Consider the following 20,310-nt stretch of genomic DNA (forward strand, 5'->3'; position numbering starts at 1 on the left):
CTTTTATCACATAAACAGAAATAATAAACACATACTTTACAATATGGATAAAAATACGATATGTCAGGGACTACGTAAAGTCAGCCGGTCATTTTTGCTAAAAGTATTCTGACAAGATGATTAGAAGAGGAGGGGGTTTATGTTTTGTGATAATCACAGGCTCACTGTAAACTCTTCTGCTTATTACACTGGTACTTACCAAATGAATAAATAAAAACCTATGAAATATTGATTTGAGTTTTTTATTACGTGAGAAGAAAGAGTGGAGGTATACGCAAGACATTAAACTAGCTCTGCTATGTTGGAAAGCATGAGAATGTGCTCCTATACACAGTTCAAAGGTCATTATGCGAAATGTTTGACCATAGAATGCCATGATGGACCATTTAGGATCAAGTATTCCAGAGAGCCATGTGGTACTAATGTATACTATACTATACAATAAAACAGTGATTTTACTTGTGAACCTCTTCTGAAGATGGGAATAAATAATAATGGTGTGATGGAAATTTTACGCCCCTTACCATATTCGGAAACAAACAGCATCTCCACATCATGGCGGCAGCAACAACAATACTACAGCGAGAATAAAGTTACGCCTTCTTTCTTTGCGTATAGATTTGGGCGGTGTTATTCAAATCTTCCCACACAGTGACGTAGATTTGTGGGGGCATGTTTGAATGAGGCGTTTTAGGAAGGCGTGGTTGAGTCTTAACTTTTAGAAATAATATCTCTTTGGGTTTGAGACTTTAATCTTTGCGACTTTACAGATTTTATCTATGCACGAACAGCATGTTTTTTTTGTAGACGTCAAATGTAGTGTGTACAAATGATAAGAAAACACAAACCAGGCTGGATTAAATACTGGTTCAATTGGGATGGTTTGTGCTGACCACAATGTGTTTTGTGCTTTGAGATATTGCCTTTGTTGGTAATTGCACTGAAATCACATTGATATGTTTATGCACTTAATGGCTGCACACTTCTCGTATTCAGCAGCCTAATACAATATTTGGCCCAGTGTTTGCTCCATGTGTTAGGCTGATAAATCACACACTGTTGTTTATGCGTTTACAGAATTGACCATTTTCCCATTCAACCTGTTGTGTCATAATTTTGCCTATTGTTGTGGAGTTCATAGTAATGTTAAAGTGATAGTTCATAGAAAATGAAAATACAGTGTCATTATTTAATGCCCCTTATATTGTTCCAAACACATTTGCTCATAAATAAAAATCTTAACACAACTCTTTTGATGTAAGTGATAATATAATATAATGTAGTTTTATATCAATTCATTGTGAATTTTCAAGCTCCTCCAAACATAAAAAATATATAATTTTAAAATATATAAAGTTATATATTACTAAATATAACTACGTAAAAAAAAACAATTCATTGTGTTGGGGTGCAACATTATGTCCACTGTAAAATCTGGGCCCTGATGCAAAACCAGTTGATATCCACCGTCATAAAACACAGTGCTTCGCTCTTTTGCTTTATGTGAGGAGGAGGAGGATACTGTTTGGTCTGCTCTTTTTCTCCTTCACAACACTTCTCTCACTCTGTTGCTTACCCGTTCGTCACTCTGTCATCTTGTGCCCTGATGACATTCAGGGAGAGTGATGAATCACATTAGGAGAGACAGAGAGAGAGAGAGTGAGAAGGAAGTAGAAGCGTTTGTATGCTTGCGGTGAAATAAGATGTATTATGCATGAAAAATCAACATATATAAAAAATATGAAAGATTTAGGTACACATTAGATTTAGGTAGTTCAAATTAGACCGTGCAAGTGAGAGAATGAGTGTGAGAGAGATATAGCTAGAGATATCTGGCTGTGAGAATAGAGAGAATGTGTGTGATTGAGTTAGAAGGTGGGTGTTTCTTTTTTGTTAGCTTAAAGCAGAAAGCATATTTTTAAGTGTAGACTTGAGAAGAGACTATATGTTCTTGTGGGAGTGTTTCGGGAAAAACAAGGATATATTAAATGTCTCCTGCTAAAAAAAGAAACCCACTTTGCTTTGTCATTTGTTTCTGAAAAATCTCTAACCCTTTTGTGGTAACATCATTTACTTTAGTCCTGAACCGTAATAGAATTGGATCCATATCTGAGTGTGCAAAATCTGATAATAGATTCAACTGAGACCATTTTAGATTGAGCCACTGATTAATAAGCTACCAATTTTTATATTCCATTATCTATAATAACTACAAACGAATGCACTGGTTTTATGAAATATTGTTGAGGTTTTTGCACAAACCACAAATCTGAATTTTGACATTGTTTTATTTTTCATTTCTCCTTGTAGATCACCAAGCAGCAGCTGCAGACCAATAAGGACCGCTTCGAGTCTTTTCTCAAAGGAGACACACAGATCGTGGCAGATGAAGCCTTCATCAATGCAGTTCAGAGCTATTTTGAGGTGAAGTATCATTGCAACAGTAGAATGAATGGCGAAAATTGACCCTTGTATTGCTCAAGTAATCACTTCATGGCATTATTGGTAGCTCAGCCTTTTTTTAACATCTACACTTTTTTAGGCATCAGACTTATCAGCCTATTTTGGTTTGATATTTGACCAAAGATAAAATTCCTTATTAGTCAAAGAGGAATGTTGTTAAACTGTAAAATGTACATTTTATGTTTATTGTTATGTTACTGATATCATAATGATTTGTGCACTACCATTAAAAAGTGAATGGGTAGTAATTTTTTTAAAGAAATTAATACTTTTATTTAACTAGGATACATTAAATTAATAAAAGGTGACAGCAAAGACATTAAAAATTATATTATTTTTAACTTTGTTCATTAAAGAAACCTGAAAAAAAGTTATTGGTTCCAATAACATTGCTGAGCAGCACACCTGTTTTCAACATTGATAATAATCCGATTTTTTTTTTAATCACCAAATATGTTAAGTAATTTGCTGTTTTGTGACATCTGGAGTTAATTTTTTACTCAAAATTATCATTCTGAAACACTATTTACTGATTATCACTGTCATTGTGTATCATGTGCCAAGTACTCAGGTCTCTGTGTTCATTCAGTTAATAACTATATTGCGTCAACTTATTACATTTAAAGGAATAAAGAGTTGTCTACTTGCTTACATACGTGAGTGTAACTTAACCACATGCTTTATAGGCTTTTTTTTCAGTGCTATGTTGTTTGAGTGAAGTTTACAAATTGTGACTGAGTGAAATGTACTTGAGTATTGCAGGGTAAACTTAAAATAATTAAGTAGAAATTACTCATCAAACTCTGCCTGGCCATGTTAAATTCATTTAAATAAGTTATGTAAAATTAGCAAAGGAAATTAAGTAGATTTTACTTAATTCCGTATTTAAATTTTACTTTAAAAATATGCTTGCAAGAACTTGCAAAATAAAAATTAAGTAAATTTAACTTCTTGTTTTTTTTCAGTGTTACAAAGAAATGTGATTTCCCAAAAACACACATGAAAACACATTTCATTGATATCTGACAATTAGTTGTTTATGCTTTCTTCCTAAAAATATCCCATAGTGCCTTTAAACTAACAGTAAAATTAGATAAAGGACATTTAAGTAAAATAAGCAGCCAAAAATAATAGGTGCTTTACTATAAAAAAAATTCTGTGAAATCACCAATTTGTCCTCTAAAGAATAGTGTGCTGAATGAATTCAAATGAGTTTGGTGTCTCTGTCCGTGTAAGGTTGTGACATGTTAACCTCTCCTTCAGGCGATTAGCTCTGGCTAATGATGGCAAACAACAATGACCCGTTGATTATTGTACCGTGTGTGTTGAAATGTTACGTAGCCAGTTGTAGTTACTGCACTGCAGATTAGACAAAATATTTAGAGGATGACACGACTTTGTAAGTGAATTACCATAGAGATGAGAGTGTCTAAATAGCCCTTCAGGGACAGCTCTCCTTAGCTAAAACACAAGTGTTTACACATGCTCTGTGAAGAGATTGCTATTCTAATGGATTCAAATATTGTGGTAAGGTCACCACATTATTTCCTGTTGCTGTGGTTTGGGCCTCTGTGCATGCTAATTCACTTGCGCAATATGGCTGAAAGTGGGTATTAAAATACTTTAGGCTGCCTCACATATGAAATCATTAATACATGTGCATTGTGTTTAATTGCCAAAGATGTAAATAATGATTTCTTGTAGCCAGTAGCAATTACTAGATTCTCATGAGTGCTAGTGTGTAGACGTGCAAGAATTAATAGCTAAGCATATACAGTAAATTAAAATGTATGTCTTGCCTACAACTTGCAGATATAACAGGCAATTAGTTATGAAATGGGCAAATTGTGAACTGCTACACTTCATAAAATCTGTAGAAAAACAGAAAAAACTGCTAATCTTATGTCAGGAAATTTCCTTTAACCCTAAAACACAATATGTGTTATACAGGTAAACCACCTGAGAAAATCAATATGGAAAATTCATTTTAACACAGTACATTGTGCCCTATTTTTACAAACTTTTTCTAGACTGAAGCAATACTTCTCTGAAACATGCTCAGTTTTTTTCCCCTGAGGTTTCCATAATGATCCAACTAAAAAAGCCATTGCAGGGCTTGTTTGCGGAACTGTAAATTTCAAAATCAGTTTGTCATAGCAGGCCACAGAACGAGAAGCTCATAGTAAACTGCAGTCTGGATTGGGACCAGACAGCAATTTAAAGCTCTATTTGTCTTCTTGAACGGAGAAGGGCTTTTAAATGGAACGAAGAAAAGCAGCTGCCAAGCACTCCAATTGTTGAGAAAAACATATATCATGTTTTACTCGCACCTCTATAAAACCAGATTTGCGAATAGGAAAAGAGTTGGAACTCAATAGTCATTTCGGTTGGACTAAAGAATAAAATCACGAATGTTCTCTCCCGTTATTCCAGTTTGAATTAGAAAATATCTTCTGAATAATTCAGAGCGAGAGCCCATAGGACGGCAACATTTTTGCCCACACTGATCCCATCATTTCAAAGCTGTGAAATTTTACAGTTACTTTTGCTTTCCATGGCTTTAATGGCGTTGGTTATATTACTGCAGTATATCACTGTAGATGAGGTTGTATCTATCACAGCATAGAATATTAAAGGAGCACTGAGGCATAATTTCCTCTAGCAGACTGGAGTGATTGAAAACACAGTGAATGTTTTGAAGTCACCCAAGTGAAACTTTTTGAAGGGCAGAACTGTGTTCCTGGTTTTATCACTTCCTCACCTTTAAAGGTCCAATGAAATGACTTGGCAAGTGCAATTTTTGGTCTTTTGTTAATTACAGTCCTATAGATACAAGAAGATTAAACGGGACATATCTATCACTTTTTTAACAAAAATTGCCAGTAGGCTTTAGTTATTCAGTTACATTTAAATAGTATTATATTTAAAGAATCATATTGGTCCCACTTTATATTAGGTGGCCTTAACTACTATGTACTTGCATAAAAAATAAGCACAATGTAGTTATTGTGTTCATATTGCATTGCAAAATACATTTTCTGCTATTTAAGTGGTATACGGGTACGGTTAGGGACAGGTTTGGTGTTATGGCTAGGTTTAAGGGTGGGTTAATATATAAAGGGTGGGTCAACAAGTGTAATTATAAATGTTATTACAGAAATTAATTACAGATGTAATTACATGCATGTATTTTTAAAATATAAGTACAAAGTAAAAACATGTATTTTCACAATAAGTGCATTGTACCAAATGATTCATTTATATGTAAGTACATATTAGTTAAGGCTACCTAATATAAAGTGGGACCATAAAATTAAATAAATATTTCTATTTAATTTTATTCAATGAAATTACATTTGTAGATTTAAAGGTCAGTTAAGTCATTGTTTAGATATATAGCACATGTACTTGACTAAAAATCACAAAACTCCAATTATGAATATGTTTTGAATAATGTTTTGCCTTCCCCTTGTCTGTGTGAACTGCAGGTTTTTCTGAAGAGCGATCGTGTTGCTAAGATGGTCCAAACAGGAGGTTTATCTGCTCTGGACTGCCGCGAGGTGTTCAAGCGCCATATCGAGAAACGTGTCCGGAGCCTGCCAGAGATCGATGGTCTGAGCAAGGAGACTGTGCTGAGCTCCTGGATGGCTAAGTTTGACACCATCTACCGCGGAGACGAAGACCCACGCAAGGCACAGCAGCGCATGACAGCCAGCGCTGCTTCCGAGCTCATCCTGAGCAAAGAACAGCTCTACGAGATGTTCCAGCAGATCCTGGGGATCAAGAAGTTTGAGCACCAGCTGTTGTACCAGGCTTGCCAGGTAGGTGGAAACTTCCACGGGGAGGAGCTGTTTGACTCAGTAGATAGATACAGCATTTTGGTTATATAAAATATTTTGGGTGAACAGACACTTGTATGTACAAACTAGGGATTGTATTTTATTAGTTTTGCCTTGAAATGAAAGAGTAATTCAAGCAGGCTGTGATCTAGCATTCCTCTTCTGCTGTTGTTTAATTGTTGGTTGTTGCATCAGAAGGATGTCTTGGCTGTTGCGATGCTCCTTGTTGTGCATATCAAGATCCTTGTGTTCTGTTCCAAGCCGTTGCATTCAATCTACTTTGAATGCAAATACACGCGTCATGTTAACATCCCCTTAGTGTTCGCAGTGTAATGTTACGGTAACATCCCCATTGTAAGAGCTCTTAGTAAGGCAAAGATCCCTTGTGACTACTTCAAACGACATAATATTTTTAGATCTAAAATAATTTGTTCTTCTCAACTGAAGGACATGCTTTGGTTTTATTGTCCTTGAGTTTATAATAAATCAAATTCCCCTGCCTTACAGAAACTTCTGTGCTGGCACAGTTATGATGTTTGTCTAGAAGTACAGTCATTTGGGGATGAAGAGAGTAATCGAGAAAAAATTGCATGTGTCCCTGTATTCACACGGAAAGTGAAATGACTTGCTCTGAAGTTTTCACAGCATTCTTTAGGCATACAGGAAGTTATTGTGAACGTGTCTCTTCACAGTTTAAGAGAATGTTTTAACATTGAATAAAATACACACATCACCTTAGGACAGCAACTTTAAAAGGTATTAAGCCAAAAGGTACATCTGTATGAAAAGCACTGAGCTTAAAAAATTGCAGATGCTTATAGTCTTCATATTTTAGCTCTTTTTCCTCAGCTATATTGAGAGCGAGATCTCATCTGAGCCTCCGCCATTAAATCAAATGTGCTTTGAAGATGGCTAACCCACTTTTCCTTTCCACTTTTCCTGCTAGCTCAGACTTCAGGGTGGGGAATTAGCATACTGTCTCCCAACGTTTGTCACTCAGAAAGCCAAAAAACACAGCTAAAGCGACAGAAAATCTGTGTTAGTCCATTTTGTTCTTAATGGATCTTATATTGCTCAGATGGGACGCTACAGAGCATTTACTTGGAGACTTAAGTTTATTTATTTTCTTATCGTAATTAAACAGCCTCAGTTTGTAAATATGGCCAAATTGGCATTCGCTGAAAGCACTTAAGGGATCTATAACACACTGAAAAATGCCTTCAGGGAAACGTGACGGTAAGAAATCGTTAATATATCAACTGGTAAGCGTGTCTTTTCGATGGATGGACAAACAGCAAGCGAGGGGAGTGGAACAACTAGGAGGGAAGTTCAGCATAAAATCTCCTCAGTCCTGGCAGCGTTCATGTCAGTGCAGTCAAAACATCACAGTTCTGGCAGGGGAAAAATTGCTGCATCTGCTGACAAATAAGCCCACAACCAGCATTTTTCACCATTTCTGTGTGACAAGTGTACCTGCAAGCACTGTTTCCGTGACAAACAAACAATGTTTTGCTTCTGATTTTCTGCCAGTTTCATGAGCACTTTTTTATATCGCCGAATGCAGACGGCACATACACGTACAGAAATAGTTGAAAGTTATGTCATCGATTACTCAGACTCGTGTGCATTTTCAAATCCGTGTGATTTTCTTTCTTCTGGGGAATGAAAAGAAATTTATGCTGCTGTTTTCCGTATAATGAAAGTAAATAATGACCAGAGGCTGTCAAGTCGTGGCCTAATGGTTAGAGAGTTGGACTCGTGATCCAAAGGTTGCGGGTTCGAGTCTCCGGCCGGCAGGAATTGTAGGTGGTGGGAGTGAATGTCCAGCGCTCTCTCCACCCTCAATACCACGACTGAGGTGCCCTTGAGCAAGGCACCGAACCCCCAACTGCTCCCTGGGCGCCGCAGCATAAATGGCTGCCCACTGCCCCGGGTGTGTGTTCACGGTGTGTGTGTGTTCACTGCTGTGTGTGTGCACGTTGGATGGGTTAAATGCAGAGCACGAATTCCGAGTATGGGTCACCATACTTGGCTGAATGTCACTTCACTCACTTATAAGCTACTGCTGGCATTTTGATGTCAGTATATTTGTGACAAATATATATTCTTCAAAAGTTATTTATTTTTTTGAGAAAGAAATTAATGCTTTGATTGAGTTGATTATAAGTTGATTATAAGTGACAGTAAGCGTGCACTTCTACATCATTACAAAAAAAAATCTATTTCAAATAATAGCTGTTGAACTTTCTATTCAGTATTTCAGTATCCTCAAAAATTATTTTCAAAAATATTAAGCAGGATGACAGTTTTCAACATTGATAATATGATATCTGAAAAGATCATGTGATACAAAAGACTGCTGCTGAAAATTCAGCTTGGCTATCACAGGAATAAATTACATTTAAAAATATATCAAAATAGGAAATAGTTATATAATATTTCACAATATTACTGTTTTAATGACTTTATAATCAAATAAATGCAGCTTTGGCAAGCATTAGAGACTTCTTTCAAAAACATTAAAAACTTACCCCAAACTTTTGAACAGTAGGACCCTTTTTAATGATTTCACAATTCATTTTTAGGCTTAATGGATACAAAAAGAAAGGGTCATAAAACTATAGCTTCAAGATTTTGGCTTAGAAAAGATTATTTTAGAGAAGCCTCCAAGATATAAGCTTTCCGGAGTAGATGGAGAACTCATGGCACAGCTAAAAGAGCTATTTTAAACCCACTTATAGATCACAGCCGCACATTTGGGATGACTCAGAGGCTAGGATGTCATTTCATCCTGTTGGCAAGATCAGTGCTTTTTATGATCAAAAAGCCCTTGTAATTGCTTTGGGAGATCATCAGTTAGCTGGTCAATCAGCATTGATTTATGCTAGCTTTGAAAAACTAATTTGGTGAAAGGTTACTTATGTTTTTTGATGATTTCAGAAATGTTACAACTTGCACTCTCAGCTGATCTCACAGCAGGCAATTGGTTGGATTTTCGAGTCAGTATCAAAAACGTGTTTACCATGAGTTTATCTACACAGTAAGCAAAAATCGATCAGGCCGCTCCACATCAAACCAAGCATATTTTGCTTTTGTAGAGTAACGAAAAAGCTCTCTCTAGCTCTTCCCTTTATCCTCAGGAAGGACTCTGTTGTGTGGGTCGCAAGGCCATGTGTAGGAGGCGTTTTCTCTTAGCTGCCAAAAGATGCTTCATACACAACCTGCAGTGTATTTAATGAAAGCACAATCACACATAATTGGCAAAAATTGTCTTGCGCTCTGTGGATTCAGCTGGAGCAACTGCGCTGTTGACTGCCCTGCACATACACATACCCATCATCACAAATAAAAACAAACTTTCCATTGCGTTACCTTCACAGCCAACCTTTCCTCTGGCTTTGTTTTGACATTTTTCAGAGCTGAAGCGATACATACAGAAAGCCCAAAAAGTATTTTTATCATCCCGGCAGGAATTGTAGGTGGGGGGAGTGAATGTCCAGCGCTCTCTCCACCCTCAATATCATGACTGAGGTGCCCTTGAGCAAGGCACCGAACCCCATGCTCCCCGGGCGCCGCAGCATAAAGGGCTGCCCACTGCTCCGGTTGTGTGTTCACTGCTGTGTGTGTGTTCACTGCTGTGTGTGTGCACGTTGGATGGGTTAAATGCAGAGCACGAATTCCGAGTATGGGTCACCATACTTGGCTGTATGTCACTTCACTTTAAAATATAATTACGTTAATAATAGAACATCAAATCAAGTGACATCTGCAAACAAATTATGCTAGACCTGATGCTAGTTGGGCCACTATATGTATTCACTGCTTATTTCAGCAGCAAATATTCCAGGCCATTTGAATGTAAAGGTACTGAACCATCTCAAAGAGTATGTTATTATCAGCTATTTGTGCATTAATAAACAGAAACCTTTTACAGGAAATCTGTCAAAGGATGGATGAGTATGAGTGTAGGATTGCTTTCTGATTATTTCGCCACGCAATGGTTAATGAACCATGGCGGGCAGTTGTGGCGGGAGTGTTTAGGCAAATATTGTATGCAAACAAAGCAACGGAGATGGCGTATTTAGTGTTTGCTGGTGCCATAGCGACTGAAAGCAAAGTCAACACATCCTATTCTAATGCAGCATTTCTAATAGTCATACGGATAAACATAAAAGTGCATTTCAGGGGTAACGTTGGATTACTTTTCAATGTTATTGCTTGAATCGCTTCTAAGTCAAGTTAAATCTCTTCGAGATAATAGAAAACAGTAAATGTGCAGTGTGCTGTAGTTAGTGCTAGCTCATAAACTGGTCCATTCACGCTCATCTCCCTCCAGTCACAAATAGATTCTCTCTGTGATGCACACCTCTGGTGCTCTCAAGAGCCTCCTCATTGAATTACTGAATAGATTCATTCAGCCTTTCCTGTTTCTTCTCTCTCATTGTTGTCTGTTCTTTGTTGTTTAGGGGACATGTGTAGCTTTGAATGCTGGCTTCTCTGAGAGTTTAAAAAATGTAAACTTTTTTGAGAGTTTAAAAAATGTATGTAAGAATTGTATTCTTACATACATAGGGTATTTACAATCTAAATAGATAGATAGATACTCTAGGTAGTAGGACTGCATGATATTGAAAAAAACTGACATTGCAATATTTATTCTGCAATATGTATTTTCTGTTATGAAAAAAATTAGGAATGTTCACTAAAATAGCTAGTGAAATTTTTTTGGGGGAGACTGCATCTTTCTCTCAAGACATCTTAGAGTCTGAACCATCGTTTTAGGGTTGGACAATTTGGAAAAAAATTGGGTGTTCACATTAATGCTATAGTGTTAACAGTTTAGTATAGGGACCTATTCTCACTATTAGCTAGTTGCTTATTGGCATCCCTATTTATAACATTTTGGCTGTTTATTAGTACTTATAAAGCACATATTCTGCATGATCATATTCTACAGCTTACTATTAATCAAATTAGGAGTTTATTTAAGCAAAAGTTATAGTTAATTGTTTTTTAATAGCGAGAATTGGACCTTAAAATAAAGTGTGACCATTATACCCTTAAAACCAACTCAAACCTCTTTCAGTAACCATAAATTGAACAGAGAACAAAATCTCTTTCCATTTTTTCATAGACAACTTTGCCATTGGTATAGGATTGCAATAGGATTTTTGTAAGTATTATTTAATACAAATCTTAAACATGTTATATTGCAATAATACTCTTCTTATCAAGAACAGCTTGATTCACAGTAAATGAGCCTATGTGAGATGATGAAACACTGGCAGCACATATAAAATACCCTAACATAAGTTTCTACAATAGCAGTATGTTGTCTTTGCCAAGCCTACATACAGTAATTATTGTGTGCATATGAAAACTGGCAGTGATATTGTGCTTTGTCAGACAACCTCTATCGCTCTCTTTCTCCCTCTCTGTCTCTCTCTCTCTTTAAAAGCTCCTTTAATTTGTCAGCTCCATTGCTTTGCATTTAAAGCTCCTGTTCATCTCCTCAGGAGTAATTGGAAAAGTTGATACAACCCATATCAGTCCAGCTGACCCAACAACAAACGCTGTTTCTTATTAATGTATGTTGGTAACAGTAACACAGAAATAGAGAAAGAGAGAGAAGGTTGGTTCATTGCTGCCAGTGACAGGAGCTGATTATGTGCTCCACTAATCAACAGCTCAGAATGAACCAGCAGGGTTACAGCACACACACACACAAACAGCAAATGATCATTCATATTTTTATGCTATCATGCACTGAAACAATGCATTTGTTCTATATAATAATGTGCATAATTGGTTATCTTTTTCCCTAACAGCCTTTCAAAAGAATGTGGCTGCTTCTGCCCTTTTTTAAAAGGACAGTTCTGCTGTTCTGTCCTTTCATTATTTCATAGTACATGACGAACTCTGGCATATTTGACTCTTAACTAGTAAAATGGAAACCATCAGTCATTTAAGAGTGTATCTCTGTCTACCTGTCTTTTTATTTTTCTGTCTCTCACTTGCTACGTCTCTTTCTGTCTTAAGGGCATTTAATACAGTGCATGGTAGGCAGTAAAATTATTTTTATATGTATTTTTAAGCTTTCTTGTTTTCCATGCATTTGAGAGGTGATATTAAAAATAAAATGATGCTCACTACTGCTCATTGCTAGCAAACAAAAGCATGGTGCATTTATAAATAAGGCACTTTGCAACTAAATCGCTCTCATTATAATGAAGCGAAATACAAATATTTTGTATAAATTCTAGAAAAATAATAAATTGGAAAAATTCTGAAACGATTTTAGTTTTTAAAAAGTAGCATATATTTGAATGGATTCAAATACATTATTTTTGCATTATTTTGTTACATGATTTAAAACAAAGTCAGCTTGTGATCATCTTAATAATCATCCTCATAAAAATATTTTTAATCTAGCATCGTGTTTGTACAGTTGTTGATTACTTTGTGTTAGTGACCATTAAAGTGTCCATAAAATATGTTATGTTTACCATAAAATAGGCTAAGCACAAATAAAAATCAGCCTAAATAACAGTGATTGGTGAGAAGACTGGATATGAATTGTTCTTTAGGATTTAGCTCAGGAAAATCAGCAAAAGCATTTTTTGACAACAAAAAGGTTTTATTGTGAATAAAAGCAATGGAAAGATATATTTAACCTTTTAATGTCTTATTTTTTAGTCTTTCCACATGCACAACGAATCAGGATTTTTGAGCACAAGCACGGCAACCACTGTTGCTTTCAGTGCCGCCTCCGTTCTGCCGCCTCTGTCCCATTGAAAATGAACTGAAGACCCTTTGTAACAGTGTACTGTGTAAAATGGCCTTACAAATCCTTTCTTTTAGTTCTTTGGTGTGTCTTAATACCCTGCTTTTGCTGACCATTGCAACATGTTTTCTAATCTAACCCCACCCATGAACACACACACACACACACACACACAAAACCTCTGTCACTTCCTATCTCCCAGATTGGCCAGTAGATCAATAATACAGTAGCCAAGATGTTCAGAATTTCTAATTTATCAGTGGACAGCCGGAGGTCATGCTGTAGGGTTAAGTCACATGACTCGATATTGTGCTCTATTACTTCACACAATGTCACAGATGTCACTCAGATGTCACGCAGCAAAGGAGCCTTGAAGGGAAGAGAGAGAATCAAGACAGGTGGAGAGGTGGTTGAGAGAGATGTTGTGAAGGAGTGTGGTGACAGCAGAAAACGGCGAGAAAGAGAGAGGAGGAAGAAACGAGCAAGGTTGAGAACACAGTCTGCCATCAGCAAATCTAAATGTGTGAATGCCGTGATGTTGCGAGTCTCTGAGTTTCACTCGCTCCGTTTCGGTGAGGACCGAGGAATCGGGGCAACAGCTGTCGAGAGCTGCCTCTGCTGAGATGCCGTCTAACTCCATCAGATCACGGCACTGAAGCAAACATTACCGTTCGAACCCTGTGCCTGCTACGTTGGCTGATGTATGTAAAGCCAACAGGGATTTATAGTGTCTTTTGAATTAAAGGGTCCAAACTAAACAAACAGCAGTCAAATGCTGAAGATCCTTTGAATTATATTTCAGTTTCTGGAGTTGGAGTGATTATACCAGGCCTGGAATTTTCTGTTTACTGCTTGCAACAGAGAATAACAAGTGCAAAGAGAGCTTTCTAATTAATTACAGTGCCTTCAGAAAGTATTTACCTCTTTCTGCTAAACCTCCCATTAAACATCCCTTCCATAAACAATCCATAATTTTTCATGTAAGTGAAATGTAAACATATTTGGCTTACTGTCCATATTGGAAGATTTAAGCACAAGACTCAACTCAGTCTATAAGTACCTCTTTGAATTTATTTTAATTTTTATTTTTAAGGAATCTATGTTTGAATTTATTTTATTTTGTTTATTTTTAATTTTATTTTATTGAATTTGAATTGGTTTGAGAGACAACTACATTATTTGGTACAAGAATTGTTTTTGCGATTTATTACTATATTAACTGTTTTCCCACATATATTCCCATATCCCCATATGAATTTATTAAACACTGATGCATTTTATACTACTTTTTGTATAAAAGTAATAATCCACTTGAATCCACTTGAAAACATTACAGTGTTTTTAGCAAGGTTAAGGATGACTGCTTTAACAACACCCTTTTATTAGTGTAAAATCAATATAATGCATGACTTCCTACGGCTTGTTGCTTTAATACGCTTTGATGTGAAATTTCACACACAGTATGAGTTAAGGTTAAACACATGCCAATAGCATGGCCTTTACACCAGAGTTACAGCTGCTAAATGAAGAACTAAGGTATATAAACTAATGATGAACCTACACCCAACCTCCATGTTGTGTTCGCCATCTATTATTAAGACTAGGCTTTTGATGAAAGAGAACAGAACAGAAGCGTGCAGAATAAATGAGGAAACTGAGCTTTACCACCTTGTTTGTACATGGATCTACCAGACGATTCCTGACCAGCATTTCAGTCTTGTTTATGGATGTCTCCTGTAAATGATTTACAATGGCTTATTTATTAGCGACGTGCATGAAATGCTCGAGAACTACAGAGAGATGCTCATTTAGCATAAACCGGAAAAAATTATGGCACGCCCTTCCGCAGCTACTCTCCCCCGAGCCAGCCTGGAGAACAATGCGATCATGAAAGAGGTCATTAGGTCATTGTAGTCGTCCCAATGTGCCATCAAAGTTCACTCTGGCATTTTTAGCTTCAGAGAAACCTATATGCAGACTTCTGAAGACCAAAGGGGTTATGATCAATAATTTAAACAAAAGCTTTTAGTCGAACACAATGCGGCGGAGAATTCAGCTTCAAATACGCACTTCTTCTATTCCAGGGGCCGCTCTAGCACAAATGCGCACACAGAGGGTTCCTGTATTTGCTGAGCCATGCTTAATTAGAACACAGCCTCTGGAGAGCAGGGCAGAAGATAGACAGGGCTCTGGGGACGAGGACTCAACTCTGCCCCTTGTGACAGGGTTTCCCGCTCCAGACTGACTGTCGCCATGGCAAGGGTTGCCTTGGTGCTGTCGCCTGTGGATTCTGTGAGGACAGGAGCAGGAGAGTGACATAGACAGGAAGTGATGGCTTTGGATGGGGAGGCTTCAGATGTCATAACACACAAACAGACAGTGACACACTCGCACGCCCACACACGTGCAACAGAGTTATCAGGGGTGAAAAGATTATTTCCTATTCCAGCACATCAGATTTTTCCTCTCCATAGGGGTTTTCCATCTTACCCAGGGCCCTTGTGGGTGTGATATAGTTTATGCTTTAGAACAGGATTTATAGCCATGTATTTATGTATGAGGGGCTGTATATTTGAGCAGTGCAAAAATTGGTTACAGATGGAATATATTAGATTTTTTTATTGATGCTGTGTGTGTGGGTCACAGAATTCTGTGGGATTTGAGTACAAGAAATATATAAAGATATACATTTTGGCATACATCAATTGGTAAAAGTGAAAAGTATGAATTAAAAGTTCTTTATAACATATTAAATTAACTTTTCCTTTAATCACTTAGTGAATATTATAGTAATTTTAATACTTCATCTTCAACCTATTTCAGCTAGTTGTCAAAGCAACATTTATACTTTATTTCAGCTTTATTTCGGTGAATGAAAAATATTATTAAGTAAGGTAAATGGTCACTCGCATCTTGAAAGGAGAAATGCAACTGTTCATTATTACATTTTTATTTCACAAATGAACAAAGGATCAGTGTTATTTTATTATTGAAAATATTAACAGTAAAATATTATTTTTGTCAGTTCCCAATTAAATATTTCTTATTACTGTGTATAAAGATTAAGTTTTAATAAAATCCAATATTCATATTTTATTATGTCCGCTTAATTCAAATGAATGAAAGTGTCTTTTATCAGTTTTAATAACTTTAATAGAGTAATAAGGAACATGGATTTCTGCTTACAGGATGTGTGTGGCCATTTACCTTTTCACCCCTGGTGACCCCAATTATGTCACATATGGCGCTTTTCCACTGCATGGTACAGCACGGTACAGTTCAGTACAGCTCACTTTTGGGTACAGGAAAGCTATAAAAGGGGTCAGACTTGATTAGCTGCCTTCTAGAGATGTATAGGCTGGTATTAGTGTGTGGAGGTTTGACGGCTGATGGTAACCAATATTATTTTGTGTGTGTGTGTGTGTGTGTGTGTGTGTGTGGTTGCAGTTGGATAATCTGGACGAGCAAGCAGCTCAGATCAGGAGAGAACTGGATGGGCGTCTGCAGATGGCTGATCAGATTGCCCGGGTAAGTCTCATCATTTGATCACTTACACGTGGACAGAGATGTTCCGGACATGCTGTAAACAGAACTGGCATCCATTCCATTGCAACTCAGCCAATTCAGTTTATGCACCCACATTCACTTTATAATTCAAACCGTCTAATATTTTGCCAAGTAGGACTTGTTCCATAATAAATATATTTTGGGTCAAGTTGACATTTTGAATTAAGTTCACTTAAGCCTTCTTCCATACAACCTGACAAAATATTTGTTTTTAATAATGTTAACATGTGATATTTTTAAATTGTTAATCGGAATAATTAAAAATATTAGAATTTTCTTCTTTGCCATTTCTAAAAAAAATTCAGGCTGGCAAATTCCCCAAGTTTGTGTCGAAGGAGATGGAGGCTATGTATATCGAGGAGCTGAAGAGCTCAGTCAACCAGCTGATGGCTAACCTGGAGAGCATGCCGGTTTCAAAGGGAGGAGAGTTCAAACTGCAGAAGCTAAAGAGGGGACACAACACCTCCATCATTGATATGGGACAGGAAGATGAAAGCCAGCTGTCCAAGTCTGATGTTGTGCTGTCTTTCTCACTTGAGGTAAGAACTGTTCTAGCCTTCAGGCAGTTTAGTTTAGTTTAGTTTTGTGCTAAAGGCCAGGGTTCACCTAGTATACCTTCTCATCAGGCCCAGGGGGGAGAGGGGGAGTTTTAGTTGTGGCCCTGCTCAAGGCTTCCATGCATTTGACTTTCTTTGGTGAAGGTCTGTGACGTCTCTGTCTTACTGTGACATTCTTGATGTTTTGAACACAATTAACTATTAAGTGTTAAATAAATAACCAAACTTGAGAGAAAATGTCAGCTGCAGAAAGAGTAGGAGGAACATTTGCTGAAAATGTACTCACCGTCAGGCCATTTAAGATGTAGATGAGTTTTTGTTTTTTTGATCGGAACAGATTTTGAGAAATTTTGCATTACCTGCATTATTTGCAGTGAATGGGTGCCGTCAGAATGAGAGTCCAAACAGCTAATAAAAACATCATAATAATCTACAAAAAATCCACACGCAAATGTTCCTCCTAATTTAAATGAGGAGTAATGATAAATTTAGCAACATTAGCAGCTGCAGTGTTAGTTTAACACTTGCGTCTATGACATTTGAATCTTTACTGAGTTTCCAGCCCTTGCTATCGCATAAATTATAGATAGACTGCAGACAGAAAGGGCTGCAGCATATTAAAAAAAGGTTATACTGCATTTTTGATAAATGATTCCCGGGAATATCGAATGCCTCTGAGAAATGTTCCCTCTCAAGTCTCAGGTTTTGCTATAATTATACTATCTTGAGCTAGCTCATTTTCAGGGCAGTTGATTATAACGTGGCATGGCTTTAGTAGTCACAGAGGCTGACAGAGCAGTGTTTTATGGATTTGATAGCCTGGCTTCTGTCTTTGGAGTCTATTTTGTTTTGGGGAGCTACGAGCTGCTGGATTTTATAGGTGCTCTGGGTGTGTGGATTGATTTTCACTCCAGACGTAAACAGTGCTTATTCAATGAGTGTCAAGAACAAGAAAGTTGAATACTAATAAAAGTGGATAATGTGGTCAAGAAGTTGAGTGGATCCTGATTGGCTGCTAATGAAATAAGAGCTTTTAAAACAGCATTTAAGGGAATGTTTAATTGCTTATGTGAGCATTACAAAACATACTATACCTGCATATAAAATACAACCAAATGTTTATTTTGTGTAGGTGGTGATTATGGAAGTTCAGGGGTTGAAGTCGCTGGCTCCCAACCGCATTGTGTACTGCACAATGGAGGTGGAAGGTGGAGAGAAGCTACAGACGGACCAGGCTGAGGCCTCCAAACCCACGTAGGCCACTTTCTTGATTTTCTCTTACTTTTTAGTTATTTACTGCAAATACCTTTTAATGGCTCATTTGGAATTAATATTTAAGATTCAAATGATTTTGATGATCAAAATTAACATCTACAGTACCATTCAAAGGTTTGGGGTTGGTAAGATTTTTGACCCTTATGCTCATCAAGGCTGCATTTATGTAATCAAAAATATAGTAAAAACAGTAGGCCTAATATTGTTAAAAGTATTACAAATTAAATTTCAATTTACAAATTAATTCTATTATAATATATTTTAAAACAATTTATAAATGTGATGACATTGGCTACATTTTCAGCAGCCAGAAGGTTCACAAGAACAGCATTTATTTGTAATTGAAATATTTTGTAATTAATGTTTTTTATTATCATTAATGTCTTAACTGTCACTTTTGATTAATTTATTGCACCCTTACTGAACAAAAGTTTAAATTTCTTTAAACAAAAATCTCAGTGATTCCAAACTTTTGAACATTAGCGTATATTTTTATAGTTTCACATTCATGTGTTAAAAGGCTTTAAAATATGTGTAAATTTATGTAGATATGGGTATTTCAGTGGATAATGCTGACATCTGGAGAGCAATGTGGAAGGTGTCTGATATAACGTTAAAATGTATTCAAATATTTATTTTATCAAATGTTTACTCAAAATTCATATTATCTATTTAAAAAATTATTCTATTGCTTATAATAAGCTACATTTTAGTTATAAGCTCTATAGATTTCCTATGGATTGGTAGATATTCCCTACAATTAGACATGTTAAGATGATACAATGTACAATCTTTCACATTCTCAGCATGCATTACATTCATAATATGGGATATTTTTCTAACGGCAGTGCAGTTTCAGGTGCTGTGTCCTCCAACTAGAACTCTCTTATTTGGCCAGAGGCAGTTACTCAAGGGATGAGCACATGACATGGTGCTATTTTTGGGCTCTACGTTCCATCATTGGATCAGATGCCAATTTATAACGAGCTAAAGAGCGAGAGGGAGTATGGTAGAGCGAGAGAGCGAATCAGAGAATATGAGACAGAGCCTCCATGTCCCCTCAGAAAAGTAATCAGCTGTGGAGAAACTGATTAGGAGTGCATATCCCAGCAGAGGGGGAAGAAGGGAAGGAGAGAGAGCGAGACAGAGAGCCTCCAGCACTCCCAAAGAATAATGACGTCACGTGAGAATTAGCATTTAGATTCTATCATCACACACACCAACCTTCACATGTGTGTGTATGTGTGAGAATGTGCACATACACACTATGTAGCATACCTTTGATGGGAGTAAAATCTGCTTCATATAAAAGGTCACCTTCTTGCTCCACAAATGAGAAAATCTACAATGAAGCATTGTCTTCAAGGACATTTTCTTCCCCGTTTTATACCTTTCTTCTTTCTATGCTTTCCTTCAAAGGGGGCCGTATAGCAAAAAACAAACAAACAAACAAAAAACATCAATATAAAGCCAAAAAAAGAGAAAAGAATAAATAAATCAAATCTCAGTATTTTTTGACAGTATAACTCTTGAAGATGTTTTCCACATTGCTTTTCACTGTGTGATCACAAGAAAGAGTTATTTCATTTGAACCAGTGCCTTTAAATAGTAATAGATATAACACTAATAGATATCTACATATATTTTAATATTATTTCAGTTTTTAAATGATAAATTTTTAACAATATTTTAGTTGTATTTCATTATTTACATTTTTTAATTATTTGAAAAATACCATGCAAAAATACAATTTTAAGTGCTGATGCAAATGAAGCATTGAATCAGAGTTTTGAGTTGATGTTTTGAAACTGATTCATTTGAACTG

At 36.5% G+C, this 20,310-nt stretch overlaps 1 protein-coding gene across 4 annotated transcripts in view; it reads left to right on the forward strand.

Moving 5' to 3' along the window:
- LOC306879376 (calcium-dependent secretion activator 1-like) overlaps nt 1-20,310 on the forward strand; it is a 77,102-nt gene that overhangs the window by 17,258 nt on the left and 39,534 nt on the right. For all 4 annotated transcript variants that reach the window (XM_079432251.1, XM_079432252.1, XM_079432253.1 and 1 more), the window contains exons 2-6: nt 2,311-2,424; nt 5,952-6,284; nt 16,534-16,614; nt 16,959-17,192; nt 18,343-18,464. In XM_079432251.1, coding sequence (XP_079288377.1) covers nt 2,311-2,424; nt 5,952-6,284; nt 16,534-16,614; nt 16,959-17,192; nt 18,343-18,464 — 884 coding nt within the window. The remainder of the gene's footprint in view (nt 1-2,310; nt 2,425-5,951; nt 6,285-16,533; nt 16,615-16,958; nt 17,193-18,342; nt 18,465-20,310) is intronic.

This window comes from Barbus barbus (genome assembly GCF_936440315.1).
Source record: "Barbus barbus genome assembly, chromosome: 13".
In the NCBI taxonomy this organism is placed as follows: Eukaryota; Metazoa; Chordata; class Actinopteri; order Cypriniformes; family Cyprinidae; genus Barbus; species Barbus barbus.